Below are 21,913 nucleotides of genomic sequence, written 5' to 3'. Positions count from 1 at the left end.
TAGTATCCACTATAATGAAGTTCCCTCTACCATAGATTCTGGCTCTCCTCAAAGGCCTGCCACAAATACATCCCAAGTCAATAACAGCATTTCTCTTTTTTTAGTTGGGGAACAGACAGTGGAGTGGTGAAAAAGGATATTTACTGTATTTAGGTTTCAAGTATGCCAATGGTTATGTATCATTGAATATATGCTACAAGCACAAAATGCTAGTCTTTCAGGAGTTTGTTCGTCCTTTTTGAAAACAAAGATTACCAATATACTAAAACAAAAATTTAAATACTTTTTTGTCTCTATAATTATTTATTGAAAACATGCTATTGAGTGAAAATCATACAATTTCTTTCATGCAACACAGTGTGGGGCAAGTCTAAATAAATACCAAAATATTCTATCACAAAATAACATTAAGAAATGTATACATATTCTATTGTTTAATTGCAGAATGTACTTTCATCAATGATCTTAAAGCACTTTTTCAGAAATTAAAACAAACTCTTTATAATGAGGCACTGGGAAGCATCTGTGAAGTTAAGAGTTTCATCTCATGGATGACCACTGGGTCCTCTTAGGGCAGTACTGCTAGATATTGAACCGGAGAGCCCATAAATCTCATTGAAATGAACTGTATTAGCTTGTTTGTGAATTAATTTCATAAATACTAAAACAGATGTACATACAAATATTAGTCACTAAGATGGTCCTGACCTCACATGGCAAACCTAGCTGATGTCTCACCCAGTGTTTTCTCTCCATCAAGTCCCCAAGATCAGAGGGAGGGACCACCTCTATCTAGCAGGATTCAGAATGGAACCTAATAACCCCATCATGGCAACTGCCTATAGTGTTACTGTGTTCTGCTGTCAAAAAATGTCTTGGTCAAAGTTTCTTTTCATTCATTCTTTTTTTTAGAATTTCCTTTTACTTGGTGACTGTACTATCAGTGTTTTTTAATCTGTCAAGATGCACTTTGTAGGCCAGTGTTTTTATTTAACTGAAACTTCATAAAAATTGATACTGATATAATATACTAGTCAATTAAAAATAACTCTTCCCAAGCTCAAACTTGGGAAGTGCTGCTTATTGATGTTTCCTCAGGTTCTGTATCAGCAGCTACAAGAGAGCTAAGGCCGATCTCATATTCCTCTGTATGTAACCTACATAACCAGCACTGTCTTGCACTTTTTGCTGACCCCACACAGAGGAGTCACTAGGTGATGGAGACATCAAATTCAATCTGTTAACTTCCCCATTTTTACTAGAACAGATCTTATCTACACACTTCAAAAAAGAACTTATATCTGTATCATGACCCTCAAAGGAAGAGGTCATGATACAGAAGTCTAAGTATTTGCATGAAACGAATACTCAGATAATCCTATATTTTATTTTCTCGTTGGCACATTAGGTTTTTTTGTGATGCCACTTAGTAATACAGTTAGAATACTCTATAAAATATTGTATATCACCATTTCACATAGAGATTATAATTGAGAAATTTTTTTTAAAAAAACAAGAGAATTATTGAAAAGTTTAAATTCTATAATGTGAAAAATACTGAAAATATGCCTGAGAAGATCTTTCACGCATTTAATTAACAATGATAAACCATGACTTTCTAAACTATAACCAACGAAAAAAATTTTTAAAAAAAGAACTTTATTACACGAAGATACCTAGAACTAAACGAGTCATTGCCTGACCTAAAGAATTCCAGGTAAGTGAAGTTCACCTAATTTTAACCAACGGCTTTGGTTTCCATCTGAATGCCAGCCGGCCTAAGAGGAGACTGCTGCCTTAAAGGACAGATGAAAACGAAAAAGTTCTCAGGTCACAAACTTAGCTCAGATTCCAGCCCCAACAGATCTCGAGCCTGTGTGGCATCGCTTTCAACAGATCTCGAGCCCATGTGGCACCGCTTTCAGAGCTTCCCAGTCTGAGTCAAGCCCCCGCCTCCTCCCCTCCCGGGGCTGCCTCGGGGTGAGGTTTACTAACAATTTCTCCGAGCGCCGGCGGAGCCAAGGAGTGCTGGAATCCAGCGTCTGGGAGAGGCTTGGGACACTCTTCCTCTGCTTCCGCAGCCGCAAAGTAGGGCTGCCAGCGCCAGGATCGGCTCACACGCCGCTGCCGCCTCCCCAGCCCCCAAACGGCTGGGGTACGGAGGGAAAGGAGGACGCGAGGCTGTGCTACCCAACTCGGTAGAGTGAAGCCGAGGCCCCTTTGGCTGTCGAGGAAATCGCGGCTGGGCCGGCCAGATCCGTCTCACGGAATGCGATTTCCAGGTTCTCAGCGTGTTCCCGGCTCGGTGCTCGGTGTTCAAAGGGGTGGGGAGGGGCGAAAAGCCGTCCCCGGAGGCTGCTCAGCCTCCTGGGAAGCCCGCGGCTCTGGCTTCACGCGTCAGGCGCTCTCTCCGAGCCCAGCCGAGCCGGGCCCGGGCGCTCAGCCCGCGGCGCTCCGCTCTCAGCCGGGGACGTGGCTCTCCGTCTCCCGCCCGCGCCGCGCCAGTCCGGCGGGCTACCGGCCCGAAATTCCAGAAGAAACTTGCGCCGCGCACCCCAGCTCGCCCCTTGAGCCCCCCTCCGCTTACCGTTCCCCGCCGAGGCTCCGTCCTCTCCGGCGTCGCCTCCGCAGCCTCCAGAGCCCGCTCCCGACCCCCCTCACTCTAGGGCGCCCAGGCTCCCGGCCCCCTCCTAGCCGAGCCCTCCGCGCGCCCGCCGCGCCATGGGTGCTGGTGGGCTCCGCGCCCCGGGATGCGCTGCTGCAGCCTCGGGCGACGCTACTGAGAGCCGGGCCGGCGCGGGCGAGTAGGTGTGGGCGAAAGGGGTGGAGGGAGGGACGCGGCGGGCGCCGAGGCTCCGTTGAAGAGCAGAGGAAACCGCAACGTCACCAGAGCCCGAGGAGGCGAGGATGAGGAGGGGGAAACGGGGATCCCCTCCCCCGGCCGAACCCCGACCACAGGCCCGCCCCGCTTTCTCCCGCTCCTCCTCTCCCGGGACTCGCCGCTCGCAGCTGCGCCCGGCCTTCACCGCCACCCGGCCCCGTCCACCCTCACCCCTGCCCGCCAGGCCTCTTTGGCTGTAACTTGTTCTAGTTTCTTAGGAGTCAAACGCTTGGGGTTCGAGAATCTCACCCAAAGGAAAGGTAACTTTTGGAGGCCCAGCGGGAGGAGCTAATGCTTCCGCACAACTCTGGGAGAGGAAAGCGAGGAGAACGTTAAGAATCTTACTACCGGGGCTGGTGCCCACTCCCGTCCGCCTCCTCCCGAGTAGTTACTGCCTCTTTTCTCCAGAATTCGGTTTTACTCTCTTCTCAAAGAGAAGTTCGTGGGAGGGGGGAGTACTGGGGGGGGGGCACCTATACAGAAGAAGTTCTGTCCTTTACTGTACCAACAAAATACTCTAAATCCAAACGCATCGAACCCTGCAAACTGAACAGGCTTGAATCATAGAAGGTCAGGAGCAAAGCGTTTAATGTAGGTAGCTAACAAGAGGAAATGTATCTCACAAGGTGGGGTGTGTGTGTGTGAGAGAGAGAGAGAGAGAGAGAGATCCCTTTCCTCATGCAGTTCACGTGGAGCATTTGCAACCCTGGTAGTCACAGCCTCTTGGAGAAGTGCCCTCTTGTTCTCCAGATATCAGCCACTCAGCCAGATACAGACACACTCAGCCAGGTCTAACCAGGCCCCAAGGAGATGTCAGGTATGATCAGGGCCATCACCTCAGGGATAATTCCCTGCCTCAGCGTGTACATGTAATTAACCTACCAGACCTAGATTGTACAGAAGTGAAAGATTTGTAGGCTACTTACCCATCCATTAAAATGGGAGATATTTTACTGGGAACAGTGCTGTTCTCCATTTTTGCTTCCGAGTGCTGTGAGTTCTGAAGGGTACCTCCATCCAATTCCCCTGTCCTCAGAGGTTCTCACTTCGCTTCGGCCATATTAGAAAAAAAGGTGGATGTCTCATTTTATGCTTCTCTTTTTCAGAAATTGCATTTAAGAGGAACTCCTTACAAACAAGTCAAGAGGAAGTGGTACTATTAAATTTTTTAAATGTCGCTCAGGTAAACCACTAATTTTCATAAACTTCTTGCTGCTTTAGGGAAAGCCTGTGGGTGAGAAAATAGGGCTCTGGAAATTGGAACTAAGTTTTGTTCAAATCCAAACTTTGCTTTTACTACTGTGGACCTTGGAAAACTAACATCAGAGCCTCAGTTTCCTCGTCTATAGTGTAGAAATAATACCTTGGTTGAAAAATTAGAGAGAGGATACAATGAAAATAGCTAATGTTTATTGAGAGTTTACTATACCATACCAGATGGTCACTGTGCTAAGGGATTTACATATACTAATTCAAGTATTGGAGAGAATAAATTGTGAAAGTGCCTAGCTGTACTATGTAATCCATAAGTGTTAATTTCCATTTATCTTCTCAAATTTGAAAGACTTTAGAAAAAAAAGCTGGTTTAATTTACTTATAATCTCTCTTCAAGTATCTAGTTCAATGATTCTCCAACCTAAAATTTTAGAATCAGCAGGGGAGCTATAATAAATTCTTTCCAATGGGGAGCCCCACACAGATCAACAAATCAGAATCTCTGGGGTTAGGGTCTAAGCATCAGCATCTGCATTTTAAAATCTCTCCCGTATGATCACAATGTGCAACCAGGATTGAGAATTCTTCAAAGGAGGCAATACTCACTGCCATTTGCTCCCCTTTATCCCCACACCCTCCACAATTTTGCTTTTGAATGACCTATGAATTGGCCTCTGGATGACATTCACTTCGTGCAAAGGGCCTCCCCATTGCAGTAAGTCTCAACGGATCCGCTGTTCTGCTCTCTGGAATCTACAGGATACACCTAGCCTTGATTCCACAGGAGAATACTTCAGTTTACCTGAGTACCTATTAACTTCATCAGATTTTCTTCATCCATTAGAAAAGCCTTCAGTAGATTTACTTTGCCAACATCTCTCTCAAACCCTGATTCCAAGAATTGAATTTAAGATTTAACCCAAGTGACAAAGTAGAAAGATGTTTAATGGCTTTGATGTAATTACTGTATTTCCCTAAGTATATCCTTGGAGCTTTTATGGCAGTAGTATTACCCAGTTGACTCCTATATTACAATCTACTAAATAAAATCTTAAAATGTTAAAAGGTTAATTGGAAAATCACTGAACTAGACAACTACACTCAATGCAGTGTTCGGCACTTAACCTGTGATTCTACTGAATTTTATTGTGTTAAATTAGACCTTTTAGCTTGTTGACATGTTGGGTATCATTGATATAACTCAATTTCATGACCTCTGTAAATCCAGTTTGTATGCCATGTCATCATTTAAGTTCTCATTCTCAGGTACCTTCCTCTGCCAGCTGACACTGTATTTAAATGCTACTGATAAAATTCTTATCAGTTGAGGACCCATATGTTACCTTGTCCTGTTTTTGTCTATTGTCCCAGGGTAGCAGCTAGTGTACATGGGTGCATGGCATTTCTGTAGGAATTAGAAAAGGGTACCCTTACTCTCACCTTAGCTGAATGATTAAGAAAAAGTGGCCCCTTACTCCTAGATGCAGCCCCAAACAGACATCAGAGCTTTGTCTATTGGATATCTTTGCTCTACTGTAATATTGTCAAAAAAAGGAAATGGGCTGGGCGCAGTGCTCACGCCTATAATACCAGCACTTTGGGAGGCTGAGGTGGTTGGATCACGAGGTCAGGAGATCGAGACCATCCTGGTCAACAAGGTGAAACCCCATCTCTACTAAAAATACGAAAATTAGCTGGGCATGGTGGTGTGCGCCTGTAGTCCCAGCTACTCGGGAGGCTGAAACAGGAGAATTGCTTGAACCCAGGAGGTGGAGGTTGCGGTGAGCCGAGATTGTGCCATTGCACTCCAGCCTGGGCAACAAGAGCGAAACTCCATCACAAAAAAGAAAAAAAAAAAGAAGAAGGAAATGACTACTTAGTGAATTCTGGTTTGCAAATTTGTGCCTGCCTTTTCAAGTGCCCAGATGTCATTCTAATAATAAGTTTATTTTGCTCAGTATCTGGGAAAAGTTTCTTGCCTTGGTTTCAGACTAAGGCAAGAACTGGAACTCCATTTGTCCACCTCCAGTTTTTTAGTGTTCATCTCCCTCTGTGCTGATTCTAGCTGAGAGTCCTTATTGGTAAACCCTCTTTGCTGAGATGGAAATTTACTAGGCAAGAAGAAGTTAAGCTTTAGACAGCTAGGACATATTTTCTTACAAGTTTCTTCGCCTATCTTTTCAGTTAACTCTTTGAAAGTTTATTTTATTTCTTACATTTAATGGTTTGCTTTTACATAATAGAAGACAAAAAAGGGAATTAGTTTTGTTTAGTCATCGATTTATCTTAAGCAGAGGCATCCCTTCCATGTTCTTCTCATCTGAACAAAATGAAATGTATTTGTTGTTGTTGTTTTCCTTAGTTTTTTCTTGGCTTTAGCCTAAAATAACAGACTAACAATATTATAGGGTTGTTACAGGTATGTGGTTTCTGTTCTCCCCTTGAGTTTAATTTATTAAACTAAATTTTAAGCTGCCTTTTAGGTTTTACCAATCAGTCAGCTGGTCCATGACTGTGCATCTGCTTCCATCCTTAAAATGTTTTTTTTTTTCTTTCTCAGGCTAAAATTATTCTATTTGTAAAACTGCTTTGCCCTGCACCTATAGATTCTCCCATCTTCAGATCACAGTAGAAATAAGATCATTTTGGTTTGCTTAAGCCATACTGCTACATACTTGTACTTACTGACTCCGTGATAATCTCCCGAGCTTTCCCTTCCATTTCTGAGCATTCAGCCCTGGCTAGGCATTCTCCAGAGGCTTCTCCAAGGTTCCTTGCTCAGGCCTGCCTCCCTGCCTTTCTCAGCACTAACATGCTCTTCTTCATTACCAAGACTGCTCTGCTGCAGCTGCTTCATCTCCAGATGACTCAATCTTCCTGGGCTTAGTTTTCATCTTTAAAACAAAATGAAACATTTACCTACATTCTTAATCATAATTCAGTTCCATCTCAACTGTGAGTCACAATTTGAGATTTCTTCTGCAGGTACGTATTTCCTGGCCTTGCAACCTTCTAATAGGTCATGAAATAGACCAGGCACATTCACATGTGTCTCCTTTTATCCTCACAGGCACTGACTGATAAAGAAACAGAGGTTCTGAACCTTAAAGTGAATTTCCCAAGCCATAAGTGGTTCAGACCACATATGATTATGTTTTCTTATATAAAACATAGATCCTTCCACCAAACCACTTGGCATAGACTAACTTTTTGCATCTAAAGCCTCATTTACAGTTTGAGTATCCTGGCCTCAGTTGAAAGCTATTCGCCACTCATTGACAAGTGACTTTTGAAATGGATGATTTTATATCACCTCTTATAAACTACCCAAGGTGTCCCAAACACCTTCTAAATTATAGGATTGTTCTCTGAAATTGCAAAAATTATTGGTATTTGCTACATGAATGAGATTAGATATTGTTCTTTTCCTCAGATTTACTGAATAGACCAAAAGGAGTGATCATTTAATATTATAGCCTCCTTCATGGTAGAGACTCTCTTCTTCATTTCTACAGCCATTCCTTATATTTCTTGGCAGAGGGCATCTTTATTAAATTAGAATTCAGTTTTCAGATTGTAGTTGTGTCCCAGTCTAGATACAGCGGTGGTTAATATAATGTGTTCATCAAATAAGAGCATGGACTTTGAAGTTGAACAAAACAAGCCTGATATCTAGACTCTCTGTCACTAATTGTGTGACCTTAGGCAGGCGAGTCATTTAATATCTTTGAGTTCTACCTTTTCATCAGTAGGATTTTGATATGTATACTTTTTCATACAGTTTCTGGAAGGAGCAAACAAAATGTTGTATATAAAATACCTGTCAAAGAATGAGAACTCAATAAATAGGTGTTTATTGTCATAACTTAGAATGGTTCTGGGGGCTGTCAATGAGAGCCTTTGGAATCAGTCTTGTGTGGACTGGAACATGCCTGGGCATTTTTCAGGCAGGATCTGAATCAATTAAGGTGAGTGATACCCTATCTCTCACAACCCTGCTAAAAGTAAAACTGAGGTCATGCTAGTTTTTGCAATAGTTTGGAAACCAAGCCTTTTGTGCTCTTCAGGAGGAGATAAGGATTGTCCTGGCAATATTCTATAATAGTAATTCTAACCCCTGGCTGCATATTAGCATCACATGGGAGAAACAAAAACACACCATGCCCAATCACACTCTTAGAAATTCTGATTTATCGGCTGGGCGCGGTGGTTTACACCTATAATCCCAGCACTTTGGAGAGCCGAGGCAGGTGCATCACGAGGTCAAGAGATCAAGACCATCCTGGTCAACAAGGTGAAACCCTGTCTATACTAAAAATACAAAAAATTAGCTGGGCATGGTGGCGCGTACCTGTAATCCCAGCTACTCAGGAGGCTGAGGCAGGAGAATTGCCTGAACCTAGGAGGCGGAGGTTGTGGTGAGCCATGATTGCGCCATTGTACTCCAGCCTGGGTAACGAGTAAAACTCTGTCTCAAAAAAAGAAAAAAAAATTCTGATTTAATTCCATGATGAAGTCCAGGTACCCTATATGCTTTTAAAGGTACCAAATAGTTTCAATATGGAGCCAGAGTTAGGTAGGAATGCTGCATAGCAGTGACTCCCAAACTTTGCTGCACGTTAGAATCATTTGGAGAGCTTTAAGAACTTCTGATGCCCCAGTTATAGTCTGTACCAGTCAAGTCAGAATGTCTCAGGTATTAAAAACTCTGTCATTCCAATATATCAAAAGTTTCGGAACTACTGTTTTATAGAGTGTTACTAAATAGACTGAGCACAGTGGCTCACACCTGTAATCCCAGCACCTTGGGAGCCGAGGCAGGCAGATCACTAGAGCCCAGAAGTTCGAGATCAGCCTGGACAACATGGCAAAACTCCATCTCTACTAAAAACACGCAAAAAATTAGCTAGGTGTGGTGGTGCATGCCTGTAATCCCAGCTACTCAGGAGACTGAGGCATGAAAATTGCTTGAACCCAAGTGGTGGAGGTTGCAGTGAGTCAAGATCACACCACTGCACTCCAGCCTGGGCAACAAGAGTGAAACTCGATGTCCAGAAAAAAAAGGCATGTTACTAAACAGGTACTTGAACCAAAGGAGGTATTAATTAGACTTAGAGAATATGTTTATTTGCCACTATTGTTCTGGTTTGTTAATTATATAAAATATTGTCAAGATTGGTTTTTATTAACTCAAGCTCACTACTGTATTTCTTTCTAAATACTTTTGTTGGATATGCAGTTTGGGAAAAATAGTATTTGATGTCAATAGTGGCTGAACTAGTGAAGTTGACTTCATATTGTAGTTAATGTTTCGCTTCAAATTTCCGCTGCCTGAGTATTATAAATAGTGAATTCCAATAAAACATTTAATAGCCAGACCATTCAGACTTATGCTCAGACTTTTTCTTATGCTGATGAGATTACCTGTATCAGGCAAAGAAAATCTTGGCTATTTCACATCAATACTGTCTTTTAGATGAGAAATAGTTAACAGTTTGCTGACGTTAAACTTAAGTATGTAGTCCAACGACATGTTTCTATGATCCTTTCTCACCTAACTCCAAATAATGCACACTGTTTCTTCCTTCCATGTTTTCTTTCATTTATTTTTTATTTTTTTAGTAGTGCCATTTTGAATTTACCATTTTTACTTATCTTGGCCAAGTGTAAAACACTGCCATTTCTAAAAAATGTTAAAATAACAAAATTTTAAAACCCAACAACAGTTTAACAAACAAAAACACAGCATTCCTTAGAAGTTCTTGTCATCTAAGTGAGAAAATAGGAAACTTGGAGTAATTATGTTCTAACTGTTTCATTTTACAAAGAAACCAAGGGTAACATAGATGGAGACTTTTACCAGTTTCTGCTGTTAATTAGTTAGTAGTGGAAGGAGAAGTCAAGCCTCCCAATTCCTAGTCGGATTTTATTTTTCTCACTTCTTTTTGCTGAATCGTTGGCCAAAAATGTACAACTAACTTCTCCTTTTGGGATCTGCATATTTCATATTAACTCTGGGAATTTATGAAAAAATATAAAGATTCATTTCCTCCATTAACAAAATGTCAGTGCCTAAGGAGAAATAAGGTTTGTTTTTGGAGGAAATCAAGTGCCTACTCAGAATGTGCAGGGGATGGCACCTTTCATTTAGCAGCGTTAAGCATAATGTGTTATATTTTACTTATGATGTCATTTCTCCCCGATATATGGACAATGTAAGTTCACATCACTACATACCTAAAATCACTGTCTAACTAAATGCCTATACTTGAGGTGAAATCGCCAATAAACTTTCACCCATCTTGAGTTATTTTTCCTCTCATTATTGCTGGGAATTAAGGTATTTAAAAGTTCTGATAAATTTTCATCTTTTTATTGCTTGAATCAATTTTCTGAATTTTCTGTTATTATACAAGAAGGCTGATAGTTGATAGCAGTGCTTCTGTTCATGGTGGGCAGATTAATGTTGTGGTGTGAAGATCAGCTAAGTACCATATATACACACACACACGTGTGTGAGAACAAAATCTCACTTTCTGATCAGTCATTAAACATGTGGCAAGTATCTATCTATCTATCATCTATTTATCTATCTATATATCTCTCTCTATATATGTACACACAAGCACACACATATGTGTGTGTGTATATATATATTTAAAAATCTCCCTTTCTGATAAGTTATTAAACGTGGCAAAAAAAAGCAACTGTTACAAAGTAGAAATAGACATAGGATACAACAATCTTGGATTGTAATATAATGGAAAAGTTACTTGAAATGAATCTGCCTGAAATTGAAAATTTCAGTGTTGTCTGGGGGAAATGAATGGGTTAATTCTAGAAATTGAAAGTTCTAGGTTCTAGGACTAAATATTTCACATATAAGCCATTTGACCCTAGAAGAAATTCTTTCTGTTCTTTCTTACCCTATAAATTTGGAAAAATCAGCAACAGCATAAACCATGATAACTTGGGCAAATCACTTAACTTCTTTTGAGTCTTAATGTCCTTAGCTATAAATAGAAGAAACCATCCTACTTCATTTGTTCTCAAGTGTGGTATACTTTAGGATCATCTGGGAAACTCTGGGGGAAGAAAATGATGCCATGTACTACCTCCAGAAAAATTAAAATGAAATTTCTGAGGGATGTGGCCTAGGTTAGAAGTGCTCAAAAGTGTGGTCCATGAACCACTGCTATTAGCATCACTGATGTATTAGTCAGCCTGGGATGCCATAACAAAATACCATAGACTGGATGGCTAAAGCAATAGAAATCTATTTCTCACAGTTCTGGAGACTAGGAAGTTCAAGATCAAGGTGCTAGCCAATTCCGTTTCTGATGAGAGTTCTCTTCCTTGCTTGCAGGCAGTAGGCTGTGTTCTCACATGACCTGCACATGGAGAGAGGGAGATGTGGAGAAATATTCTTTCCCTTTATAATTTTTTGTAAAATTTAAGTTCCAGAGTACATGTGCATGATGTGTTTTGTGACATAGGTAAATGTGTGCCATAGTGGTTTGCTGCACCTGTCAACCATCACCTAGGTATTAAGCCCAGCATGCATTAGCTATTTCTCCTGGTGCTCTCCCTCCCCTGTCACCCACAGGCCTCAGTATGTGTTGTTCCCCTCCCTGTGTCCATGTGTTCTCGTTGTTCAGCTCCTACTTATAAGTGGCAACATATGGTGTTTGGTTTTTTGTTCCTGTGTTAGTTTGCTGAGGATAATGGCTCTATCCATGTCCCTCATGGATAGAACATGATCTCATTCCTTTTTATGGCTGAATAGTATTTCATGGTGTAATATTCCTTCTCTTTAACCAAGTTTTTTTAAGTAAAACATAATTTTGTAGGGAATCATTTGAAAATAATGTTGCCATATGAACTGTGCTTTCTTTGGATGCTACTAAGAAAGACGATGGCTTAGCAAATTAACCTAAGAGATCTTGCCTCACAAGACAACAGATACCATTTTGTGAGTAAAATGAGCTACATCAACACTTAGAATCACAGATGAGCTGAGTTAACATATGCTTGAAAAGAAAAGGAAGTATTATAGATTCCAAATTTGTAATAATATTGCAAAACCTATCTGTTTCCACTTAACCACATCACCTGTCCTATACACTGTACTGAAATTAAAGATCTGTATTATAGTTTTGGTTCTGAGTGTGAAAAAACAATACTGACTTTGTTTGTCCCTGATTTATCAGCTGTCTTTCTCTGAAATTTAAACCTAGACAAGAAGCTTCTGAACTTTACTAATGTTAAAACAGTATTTGCTATATATAGGAAATACAAGCTATATAACTACAGTAGCTGAACTAAAATTATAAGTAGAAGAGTATATATAAATTTGATCATAGATGGTTGACAACAATTACTAAAATTCTTAAGACTTACTATTACCCCCTTTTCTAATCTCTCTAGAATACAGTTAAAAAAACAATATAAGGGTTTATAAGGAGGAAGTTGTAAAAGATATCATATATGCAAACCTACAAATGCTTGTATACTAAGTGTTCTCTAGCATGAAATCATAAGAATTGTTATGCAGTCTAATAATCTATTTATGATAAATCTCTTAAGGCAGATTTTCTTTAAAACAAATATGGAGAGGCAGATGATAAATAGGAAGATAGATGATAAAGATAGAGACATATATATATGTTAACAAAGTTACAGAAATCAATGTTTATATTTTTATTTTAGTCTGTTTCATTAAAAAAGAAAGAATTTGATCAACAAAACAGATTTCAAGACCAACTAATAGATTGCAACTTGAAGCTTAAAATCATTACACTGAGGTTACTGTGTATGTGGAAAGATACTGTTCATGTTTACTTTCAAAGTTTAAGTATATAGACCTCTAAGAATTATAAAACTGAAATAATGACTTCCTATCTCTTTCTAACCTACATAAATCTGACTGAGAAACACAATGAAGCAACAAGAAGATGGCTTGATGCTTTAGCCAAACAAAAGGCAAAGTAAAGTCAACTTTGATTAAATTCAAATACCTCATGGCATTTAGAGACATGCTAATATTAGCGGGAGAAGGAAACAGTAACTCTTCCGACAGGAAGATCATATGTTTATGAGACACAACAAGAAATGTTGCAGTAGAGTTGTAAGGCACCAGAGGTTCTCCACAGCCTAGAAGCTATCAGTTCATCAATGAAAAGGTCCATCTGGTTGATCAGGAGTCTTCAGTTCCTGCCACTGGGAAGGATACTTCCAAGAACTGCATTTTCAACTCTACACCTGGCATATTCTGTCACCACTTTGTCTTAGATTTTTATTAATTAAAGAATAACTCTTCCCCTGAACAAAGCTCCATTTATAAATAATTGCATGGCACTATACACCAATGTAGGCCGTAATCTGCTATTACAGGTGGTATTGACATTATATCTCTGAACATGACATTTTCATTTATTACTGTTTACAAAGTGAATATCATTGCCCTAGATCTCTATCACTATGATTGGAAACAGTAGCAGGAAAAAAACACCTACAAGTGACTTAGGAAAGAGAGTTATGATCAGAAATTTTTGTTGCATAGGATACTGAGCTTTGAAGACAGGCCAAGATTTGTCTGCCTTCTTCCAGCAGCAAGGATTCAACTAGACAATAAAAGACTGAACTTGGAAAGTATTTTTGTGACCTGTTCTAAGAAATCATTAAACAATCAGATTTATTCACATATCCTTATTTGCCTGGGGGCATTTTAATTTATCAGTGACTTGGGTTAATTACTCCCTATAAATTCTACACTAGATAGCTCAGATTAAACCTGAGGAATTCAGAAGGAAATACATCAAAATGCAACAGACATGGGCCAGGCATTTCTATGCATCTTCTCTGACTGAAAAACACACACACGAGAGTGCGTGGATTTTAATATATTTGGGGATGTATGTGCATGAATTGCAACAGGCTTGGAATCATCGGGAAAGTAAATCCCTGGAATGCACCCTTCAGAGCAACAAATATTTCTGTGGCAGGGAAAGTGGTCTCTAAATATTTTGGATGCTTACCAATAACACTATTTTCTTAAAGTTCTCTCATATTCTATGAAAAGATGAGAAAGAAAAAAACTATTTTTTGTCTTTAAAAACAATTATATAAGCAAGGCTCTGCTGATGCCATGCAAAAAGATACCTTGTTTTTATGGCTAAAGGGCAGGAGCCAGGGAGGGGTTCATCACCCATCAACACTTGATCCTTCTAACTAGCACTGGAGAAGGCAGGAGAAGGAACATTGCTCTCTGGATGCCAGAGAAAACCAGAATGCTAGTAAATATGGGGGTGGAAGAAACATTATTAGTGCATGTCACACCACTCAAGTAGAATTTATTTTTTGGAATCATGTTTTGGAAAGATACTAAGGGCTCACTAAAACCACAGCTTCATGTGGAGGCAAAACTAATAATGTGAGATGGTGAAAAGAGGAGGCATCTGCTTAAGGGCGTGACTATGGCTCTATAATAATGAATTTGGAAGCATTAGTTTTGTAGACAGAATCTGGTGAGCAGAGACTACAGCAGGGGCTATGAGTGGTGAGGCTTTCTATGCCTCAGAATTATAGGAATCCTAAAATACTCGGTGTGGCTACTGCTACAAAAAACGGGCAGCATGGGAAGGAGAAGCTAGCACTGGATGGAAATCCAGCGTTAGGGGATTCAGGGACATCCTGGCTCTACCAACAACTCAGGTTACCAGAATAAGTCACTTTACCACTGGGGTACCTGTTTGCTCATTCACAAAATGAGAGAATTGTATCATTTACAAGATTCCTTAAACTTTAGAATTTTCTGACTCAAAAGTTCCTGAGCTATGGAACCTATCTCTTTTAGATCAAAATTGTCCAGTAGAAATATATTGTAAGCCACTTATGTAACTTTAAATGCTTTGTTGCCAAATTGAAATATGTTTTTAAAGAGGCGAAATTAGGTCTTATCATACTTTTATGTAATCCACTATGTCCAAAACATTGTCATTTCAGTATAAGTCTTTGAAATCTTGACTAGCTATGCATACAAGAGGCCAATAGCCACATGTGGCTAGTGGCTACTGTCTACCATGTTAGATAGCAATGTTTAAATGAATTATGCATATAGGTATGTGTGCCTTTATATATTTATATGTGTATGTATAAATGTATAATGTGTTTCATGTATGTGAACGAATACACTGAAATTGACACTAAAGTTTGGAGTATTTCCATGGAAAGCACATTTCATTAAAAAGCCAATTACAAAATATATGAAACCTGTCACTATTTTAAGAAGTAATGTAACTAAAAATACAACTACAGCAAAAATTGTGGGAAAATAAGCAGATAATTATAATTTTTATATAGATGTTATAAGAATGCAAGTAATTTTCATTTCATTTACATAATTGTGAATATGGATTCCATGTTTCTGCCCAGTGAGGTCTGTTTTCAGATTGGACCCATTCTGAAGATAAATCATCACCAAAAACTGGAAAATACCATCCTTTCCTTAGATGGGAAGAGCAAGTTTCTTGAGCTCCTTCCCATTTTGACAGAGTTGTAATTGAAGTGCTTGTGAGGCCAGATTGTATGACAATTCCATGAACTTCCTGGTTCCCTTACTGTACAAATCCTCCACCCACTCTCCCTTAAAATAACCCATGCCTTTTGAGACAGCATGAGGGGGCGATGCTTTGTTAAACCAGAAAAAAAGAGCCTGACTCAAGAACAATGGCTGACCTCCAGGGCAGTTGTAAGGTCCACATGACGTTACTTTGTCTAAGCTTCTAGTAGGACATAACACACAACAGGCTTTCAATAAATGTTATTTACTGTTCTCCAATCTCCTCCAAAAAATTTAAAGGGATTTTGATCATTACATTTATACAGTCTGGGTCAATATTTTCTTAACAGATCTCTAATCCTTGCCTCATATCTCAAGGACCTGAACTAATACTATTTTTTTCTTTAAGAGAAAGACTATATTTCAGGAAATACTATATCCAAATATTTCTATAGATGTAAGTGTACATTTGGAAGCCATCTGAAGCCTAGATTCTTGAAAGTGATGTCATATCACTCTTTAAAAATAGATAGGCATTATAATACAGCATCTGAAGCCTGCTTACCTCTACTCTAAAATATTTTCTAAGAATCTCACTATATGACATAGGAGTATGTTTAGATTCATCATAAGGTATTTTACATTTAAAATAATTACCAAACTGTATTACATCAGCTGTTAAAGGTCACAAAAAGCAAACATCTTTATAGATAAGCACTCGCCAAAGAGGAACAGTTATAATATAAGCTACATATCTGTCTGAATCCCCTTATGTCACAGCAGCAAGTGTCCAGTGGTTGGAGCCAGTCAGATCTATGTTCAAATAACAGCTGCACAATGTATTGGTTCCATAACCTTAGGCAAATTTACTTAGCTTCCCCAAATCCCAGTTTTCTGGGAATATCAATGCCCCATCTTTTGAGAGTATAAGGATGAGAGAGAAAGAATGTAAAGTGCTGTGTTGGACACAATGCCAGGAAGAGTAAATGCTCAATGGTAGCCAGTATTATTATGATTGAAACAAAGTTTATTTAAAGAAACTTACTGAGAAATGTTTATAAGATTTTCTGGAAATTAAGAGGGTACTCATGAAGAAAGACATTTATTCCAAGTAACTGTCTATGACATACACAGATATATTTGGAATACTACAAAGGAAAATATCCCTAAATTTTCCACCCAATATTACCTAACACACAGATGCACGATTCCATCATGACTAGTCCCTCTTAGCAGTCTTTTCACTTTTCCAGAGCAAAAGTAGGACATAAAGTTCTTTCTCCTGAACCACAAGTTAGAGGTCATCATCAGTTCATTTGGAAAAATAACCGTCAGTGTTTACGCACACATAGACCCACACACACAAACACACATTTACTTATATGTATATTTGAACTATAAATTAGTAAAGACCTAGACATTAATACTTAGCTAACATAAATGAATGAGGTAGTGGGGAAGCCCAACCACTTGTGATGACCACAAGACTCATATCTCTCTCTTACCCTGTTAAGAGACTGTTAAGTCCCTGATGGACTTGTCTGACAAACACATTCCACAGTCACACAAATCATTCATTTTGGAGTAGAAAAAGAGAGAGAGGAAGGAGGAGGGGGGAAGGGGAAAAAGAGGAGGAAAGAAAGAAAGACTCTATGTGTGGGGCATGTATGTAGGGTGGGCTAGCAACCTAGGTGAGTTTTGGAAAGCCTATTTTTTGCCCACCCAGAGCTTGCCTAGACTTTCCCTAAGGCTGTGTTGCAAAATAGGTAATGATTTCTCTGCCAAGCATGTTATTGGAATGAGTGAAGTCCCAGACCTAACATTTTTTTTTTCTTGGCCATCTTACTTCTTCAACACAAACATCTGAGGCTGTGGTGGTTTTAAGTATGCTCCTCAGCATCCCAAAGTTCCTGTTTTTTTATTTCTCAATTTCTTGATGTTTACTATCCAGTTCAAGAGCTACTGACCTCTGTCTCACCCAGCACTAACCCTGTCGATTTTAAGCCCTTATGCCTTTCAGAACCACTATTCCAAGCACAACTACCTCCATTCAGAGTCTGGAAATTAGGATCAATAATCTATGCAAATTCAGCACCATATTGAGAGATATTTTGGAGCAGGTATTTATCATTTGAGGAAGGCTTGTGTTTGGAGAACCCTTGTAATCAAAAGAAAAAAATGTTTCTGACCAGTCATGTCAGTTGACTTGATCCTTAGACAGAGGAACAGGATAAGCTAAGGTCGGAAAGGATTGGTTGTACCAAGGAGGCCATGAGTAGATAGATAATAGTTGATTTGCTCATACAAATATATGGAGAGGCACCACCGATTCAGAGTGGTGATTCTAAAAATGTATAAACACCTAAAATCAGGAAATGTTATAGCTAGACATCTGATTTGTTCCTTTCATTTTACATATTTACAGGCAGAATTGAGGTTCAGAGATATTAACTGACTTTTCCAAGGGTTTGAGCAGAGACTAAAATGAGCTTTGTTTACAGGCCAGTGTAACCAAGGAGGTTACGCAAATTAATAAAGATTTAATACCGGGACTTAAATGTCTCATAAACTGAAGAGTACCACCATGGACACAAGAACTGCAGTTACTAGAAAGGTGCATGATAAAATGTTAAAGATAACTCTCCAGGTTCTACTAAAGTTGGGATCAGTATTCCTTTAGGCCTTTGTCACTCTTCATAGCTCACCAGGGAGTTTTCTGATTATAAACTGAAATTCCTAAATTCCCTGAGTTTAGATTTGGAATACTCGGATGATAGAAAAGACTATTTTAATTAGCAAAGACTGCTTATTTGAACTAAGTTGATAAAGTCGAGTTTCTAAAATCATTTACTGAGAACTCTGAATTCATGAAAAGCAATCCAAGATGGTCAATATCCTTTTTTCTTTTTTTTTTCTCTTTGTAGAACATTATTAAACATCACATGATTATGTAGCTATTTTAGAATGAGGTAAGAATAATAAAGTTATTAATAAATGGCAAACATCACCATAATAGAATGGAATAGAATGTAGTTGTGATATATTTAGCCAATAAAAATATAATGTCATAATCAATTATAAAGATGGCTCCTAGGAATTTAAATGTTAATGTTACAACTTGTTAGCAACATTTATTATTTCTTAAAAAAATAAAAGTTTTAAAATGTGAAGAAGTATCAAGTTCATTTTTATCTTCTATTATTCTCAAAACAGACCCCTTTGTTTTCTCTCACAGGTACCAGCAAGGGTTACTCTGTTGCTGCCAAGAGATCTTGATATGAGACAGCCAAACTGAGTCAGATGACTGTTCTGTTAAAATAAGGGTTTCGAGACTGTAGATTCATGAGATGAGGATTCAGCAGAAGGAAAGCATTCCCATCTCTGTTATAGGAAAGTTATAATCGTGTTGACTATGTGGAAGAAAAGAGAAAAAGAGACAAAGAAGCAATCTTGCTTAATCACAACAAATGTTCTATTAAACTCTATGTAAAAACAAACTACAATAGTAATATTAGTCAATTTGGGAGCTTTTTAACAAATGAACAAATATTCTTTTTTAAGACTGTAAGTTCTATGTGAAATAATATAATACAGAACAGAGACTAGAATGTTTCACAAAACAGAAGGACTTTCAGGACTTTTTTTTTTCCCCAAAAGGAAGATATGCCAGGAAAATCTTTATACAATTAAATAGTCTATGTTCGTCATGTCTAAAGGCATGGAAAACACCCAAAAGCTATTTTTTTTTCTTACTTGGAGTCAGATTATTTAGTAGCATACACGTTTAGTGAATATACTTGTATGGAACATAACTCATCTTTGAGAATATCATCATAGTCGTAAGGACTTGCCTGACCTTTACAGAGCCATATACTTTTCTGTCTAAGGAATAGTCTTGAATAACAGAATTACCAAATAAATACAAAACAATGCCTGCCTGACTGGGTTTTTTGCTCCCTCAAAGAATAGACAGTTGTGTCAGTTGGCCATTTTATGATTAATGGAGTAATGATGGTCCTGTTGAATACCTTTTCCTGAGATAATTTGGGTGGAACCTCATGCCCCTGCAAATTCTAAATTTAATTTTCAGATTGGGTGACCCTGAATTCACTGGAGTAAGCTTTCCTGATATGAAAAGAAGAAACACAAGTTCTTTTCTCTGAAGAGTTATCATGTAATCATGCTTTTTGTAAAAAAGAATTTATTGCCACAGAAGTTAGAAGTAGAAGATTTCCACTCTATGGGGAAGTAAGTCAGTCCTAGAATAATGTAGGTCCATACACATTGTTCTTCATACTCTTCCTCAACCATATCATCTTGATCAGTTTTTACTAAGGCATACCAAATGGCCTGATCACTTTTCAGTTTTCTTACTGTCCTAATCTCTTAAGAGACAAATCACTTTGAAACAGAAAAAAAATCAAGGTATAAAATTTTAAAATGAAACTTAGATTTGGACTAATTAGCCCCTTAAAATTACAAGGTCAGATTCCTAAATACTATAAAAGGGAGTAGTATATTTAGGTAATTTTTAAAAAATACTATGCATGTATACATGAAACAGAATTAATATATCTGTGACTCTTTTAAAAGTAATAGATTATGCCGGGTGCGGTGGCTCAAGCCTGTAATCCCAGCACTTTGGGAGGCCGAGGTGGGTGGATCATGAGATCAAGAGATCGAGAACATCCTGGTCAACATGGTGAAACCCCGTCTCTACTAAAAAATATACAAAAAATTAGCTGGGCATGGTGGCGCATGCCTGTAATCCCAGCTACTCGGGAGGCTGAGGCAGGAGAATTGCCTGAACCCAGGAGGCGGAGGTTGCCGTGAGCCGAGATTGTGCCATTGCACTCCGGCCTGGGTAACAAGCGCGAAACTCCATCTCGGAAAAAAAAAAAAAAAAAAAAGAAGTGTGTATCTATGTATATGGGTGTGTGTGTATATAGATATACTGTAGATATATATGTATAGATATACATTATATATTAGTATATATATTGGTATATATGTGTATATTTTAACTGAGCGGAAATATCAGCATGTGCAAAAGGCAGAGGAAATTTTCTTTTTACAAATTTTGCGCAGGCAAGTTACTTAAAAATACAAAAAACAGCAACAATAATAGTCTTTATGAAGTCAAAAAATTAGAATACAAACTTACTACAATACATTATCAAATATGCCCACTTTCCAACAAAATAATTATAAGATGTGCAAAAACCGGCCGGGCGCTGTGGCTCAAGCCTGTAATCCCAGCACTTTGGGAGGCCAAGGCGGGTGGATCACGAGGTCAAGAGATTGAGACCATCCTGGTCAACAAGGTGAAACCCCGTCTCTACTAAAAATACAAAAAATTAGCTGGGCGTGGTGGCGTGTGCCTGTAGTCCCAGCTACTCGGGAGGCTGAGGCAGGAGAATTGCCTGAACCCAGGAGGCAGAGGTTGCGGTGAGCCGAGATCGCGCCATTGCACTCCAGCCTGGGTAAAAAGAGCGAAACTCCATCTCAAAAAAAAATGTGCAAAAACCAAGAATATGTGACCCATATTCAGGGGAAAAATTCGTTGAACAGAAATAGTCTCTGGTTGTCCCCAAATGCTAGATTTTGCAGACACAACATATACAGCAACTATTTTTAAAAGCAGCTATTTCATTCAAAGAACTAAAATAAACCATGTTTAAAAAATTAACATATGACAGCAGTGAATCAACAAATAGAAACTCTCAGGTAATAGAAATTAGAAAAAGGAACCAAACGCATATTCTGGATTTGAAAACTGAAGTGAGGGATTCACTAGAAGCACTCAGTAGCAGATTCAAGATGGCAGAAGAAGGAATCAATGAATTTGGCAGATCAGGAGACATTATCCCAGCTGAAGAAAAGAGACCTGTGGACATCAAATATACCAATATACATGTAGTGAGAGTTCCAGCAGGAGACAAGAGAGAGATGAGGACAGAAAAATATTTTTAAAAAGAATGACTGAAAACATATTAAATTTGATTAAAAACATTAATCTGCAGGTTCAAGAAGCTCAACAAACCACAAGAAGATAAACTTTCTGCCTGAAACTTTTCTCCCTGGCTTTCTGTGATTCTGTACTCTCATTAATCCCCTCACACTACTTGACTGTTTCTTTACTTTGTTCCTTCCTCAATCCTTTTTTTCTCAGTGAGTGTGTTTTAAAATCCCATGCAATTCATATTTTTGTATACTCCACAGTCACATAGAAATTCCATCGATTTTCATAGTCCATC

General features: G+C 38.8%; 2 protein-coding genes across 4 annotated transcripts in view; one reads left to right on the top strand and one right to left on the bottom strand.

Annotated features, from left to right (window-relative positions):
- Window positions 1-3,274, bottom strand: part of DSE (dermatan sulfate epimerase) — an 84,321-nt gene extending 81,047 nt beyond the window's left edge. For 2 of the 3 annotated variants that reach the window (XM_002746887.7, XM_017971332.4), the window contains exon 1: window positions 2,588-2,781. The gene's annotated coding sequence lies outside the window, so the exon portion shown is untranslated. Of the gene's footprint in view, window positions 1-2,587; window positions 2,782-3,229 lie in introns of those variants that run through there. The other variant, XM_035296550.3, reaches the window with a different exon arrangement.
- LOC108591067 (uncharacterized) lies at window positions 2,001-19,153 on the top strand. Its single transcript, XM_035296552.3, has 3 exons — window positions 2,001-3,141; window positions 3,988-4,064; window positions 18,892-19,153. The coding sequence occupies exon 1, from the start codon at window positions 2,270-2,272 to the stop codon at window positions 2,909-2,911; it is 642 nt and encodes a 213-aa protein (XP_035152443.1). The 5' UTR covers window positions 2,001-2,269; the 3' UTR covers window positions 2,912-3,141; window positions 3,988-4,064; window positions 18,892-19,153.
- Window positions 19,154-21,913: the final 2,760 nt, after the last annotated feature.

The sequence above is a fragment of the Callithrix jacchus genome, chromosome 4, assembly GCF_049354715.1.
Source record: "Callithrix jacchus isolate 240 chromosome 4, calJac240_pri, whole genome shotgun sequence".
Lineage (NCBI taxonomy): Eukaryota > Metazoa > Chordata > Mammalia > Primates > Cebidae > Callithrix > Callithrix jacchus.
Note: the sequence above shows the minus strand (reverse complement) of the source record. Positions and strands in the feature narration are given on the sequence as shown.

What these genes read in the sequence shown, in the direction of transcription:
- LOC108591067 (XM_035296552.3), top strand. Translation starts at nt 2,270, where the DNA reads ATGCGATTTCCAGGTTCTCAGCGTGTTCCCGGCTCGGTGCTCGGTGTT.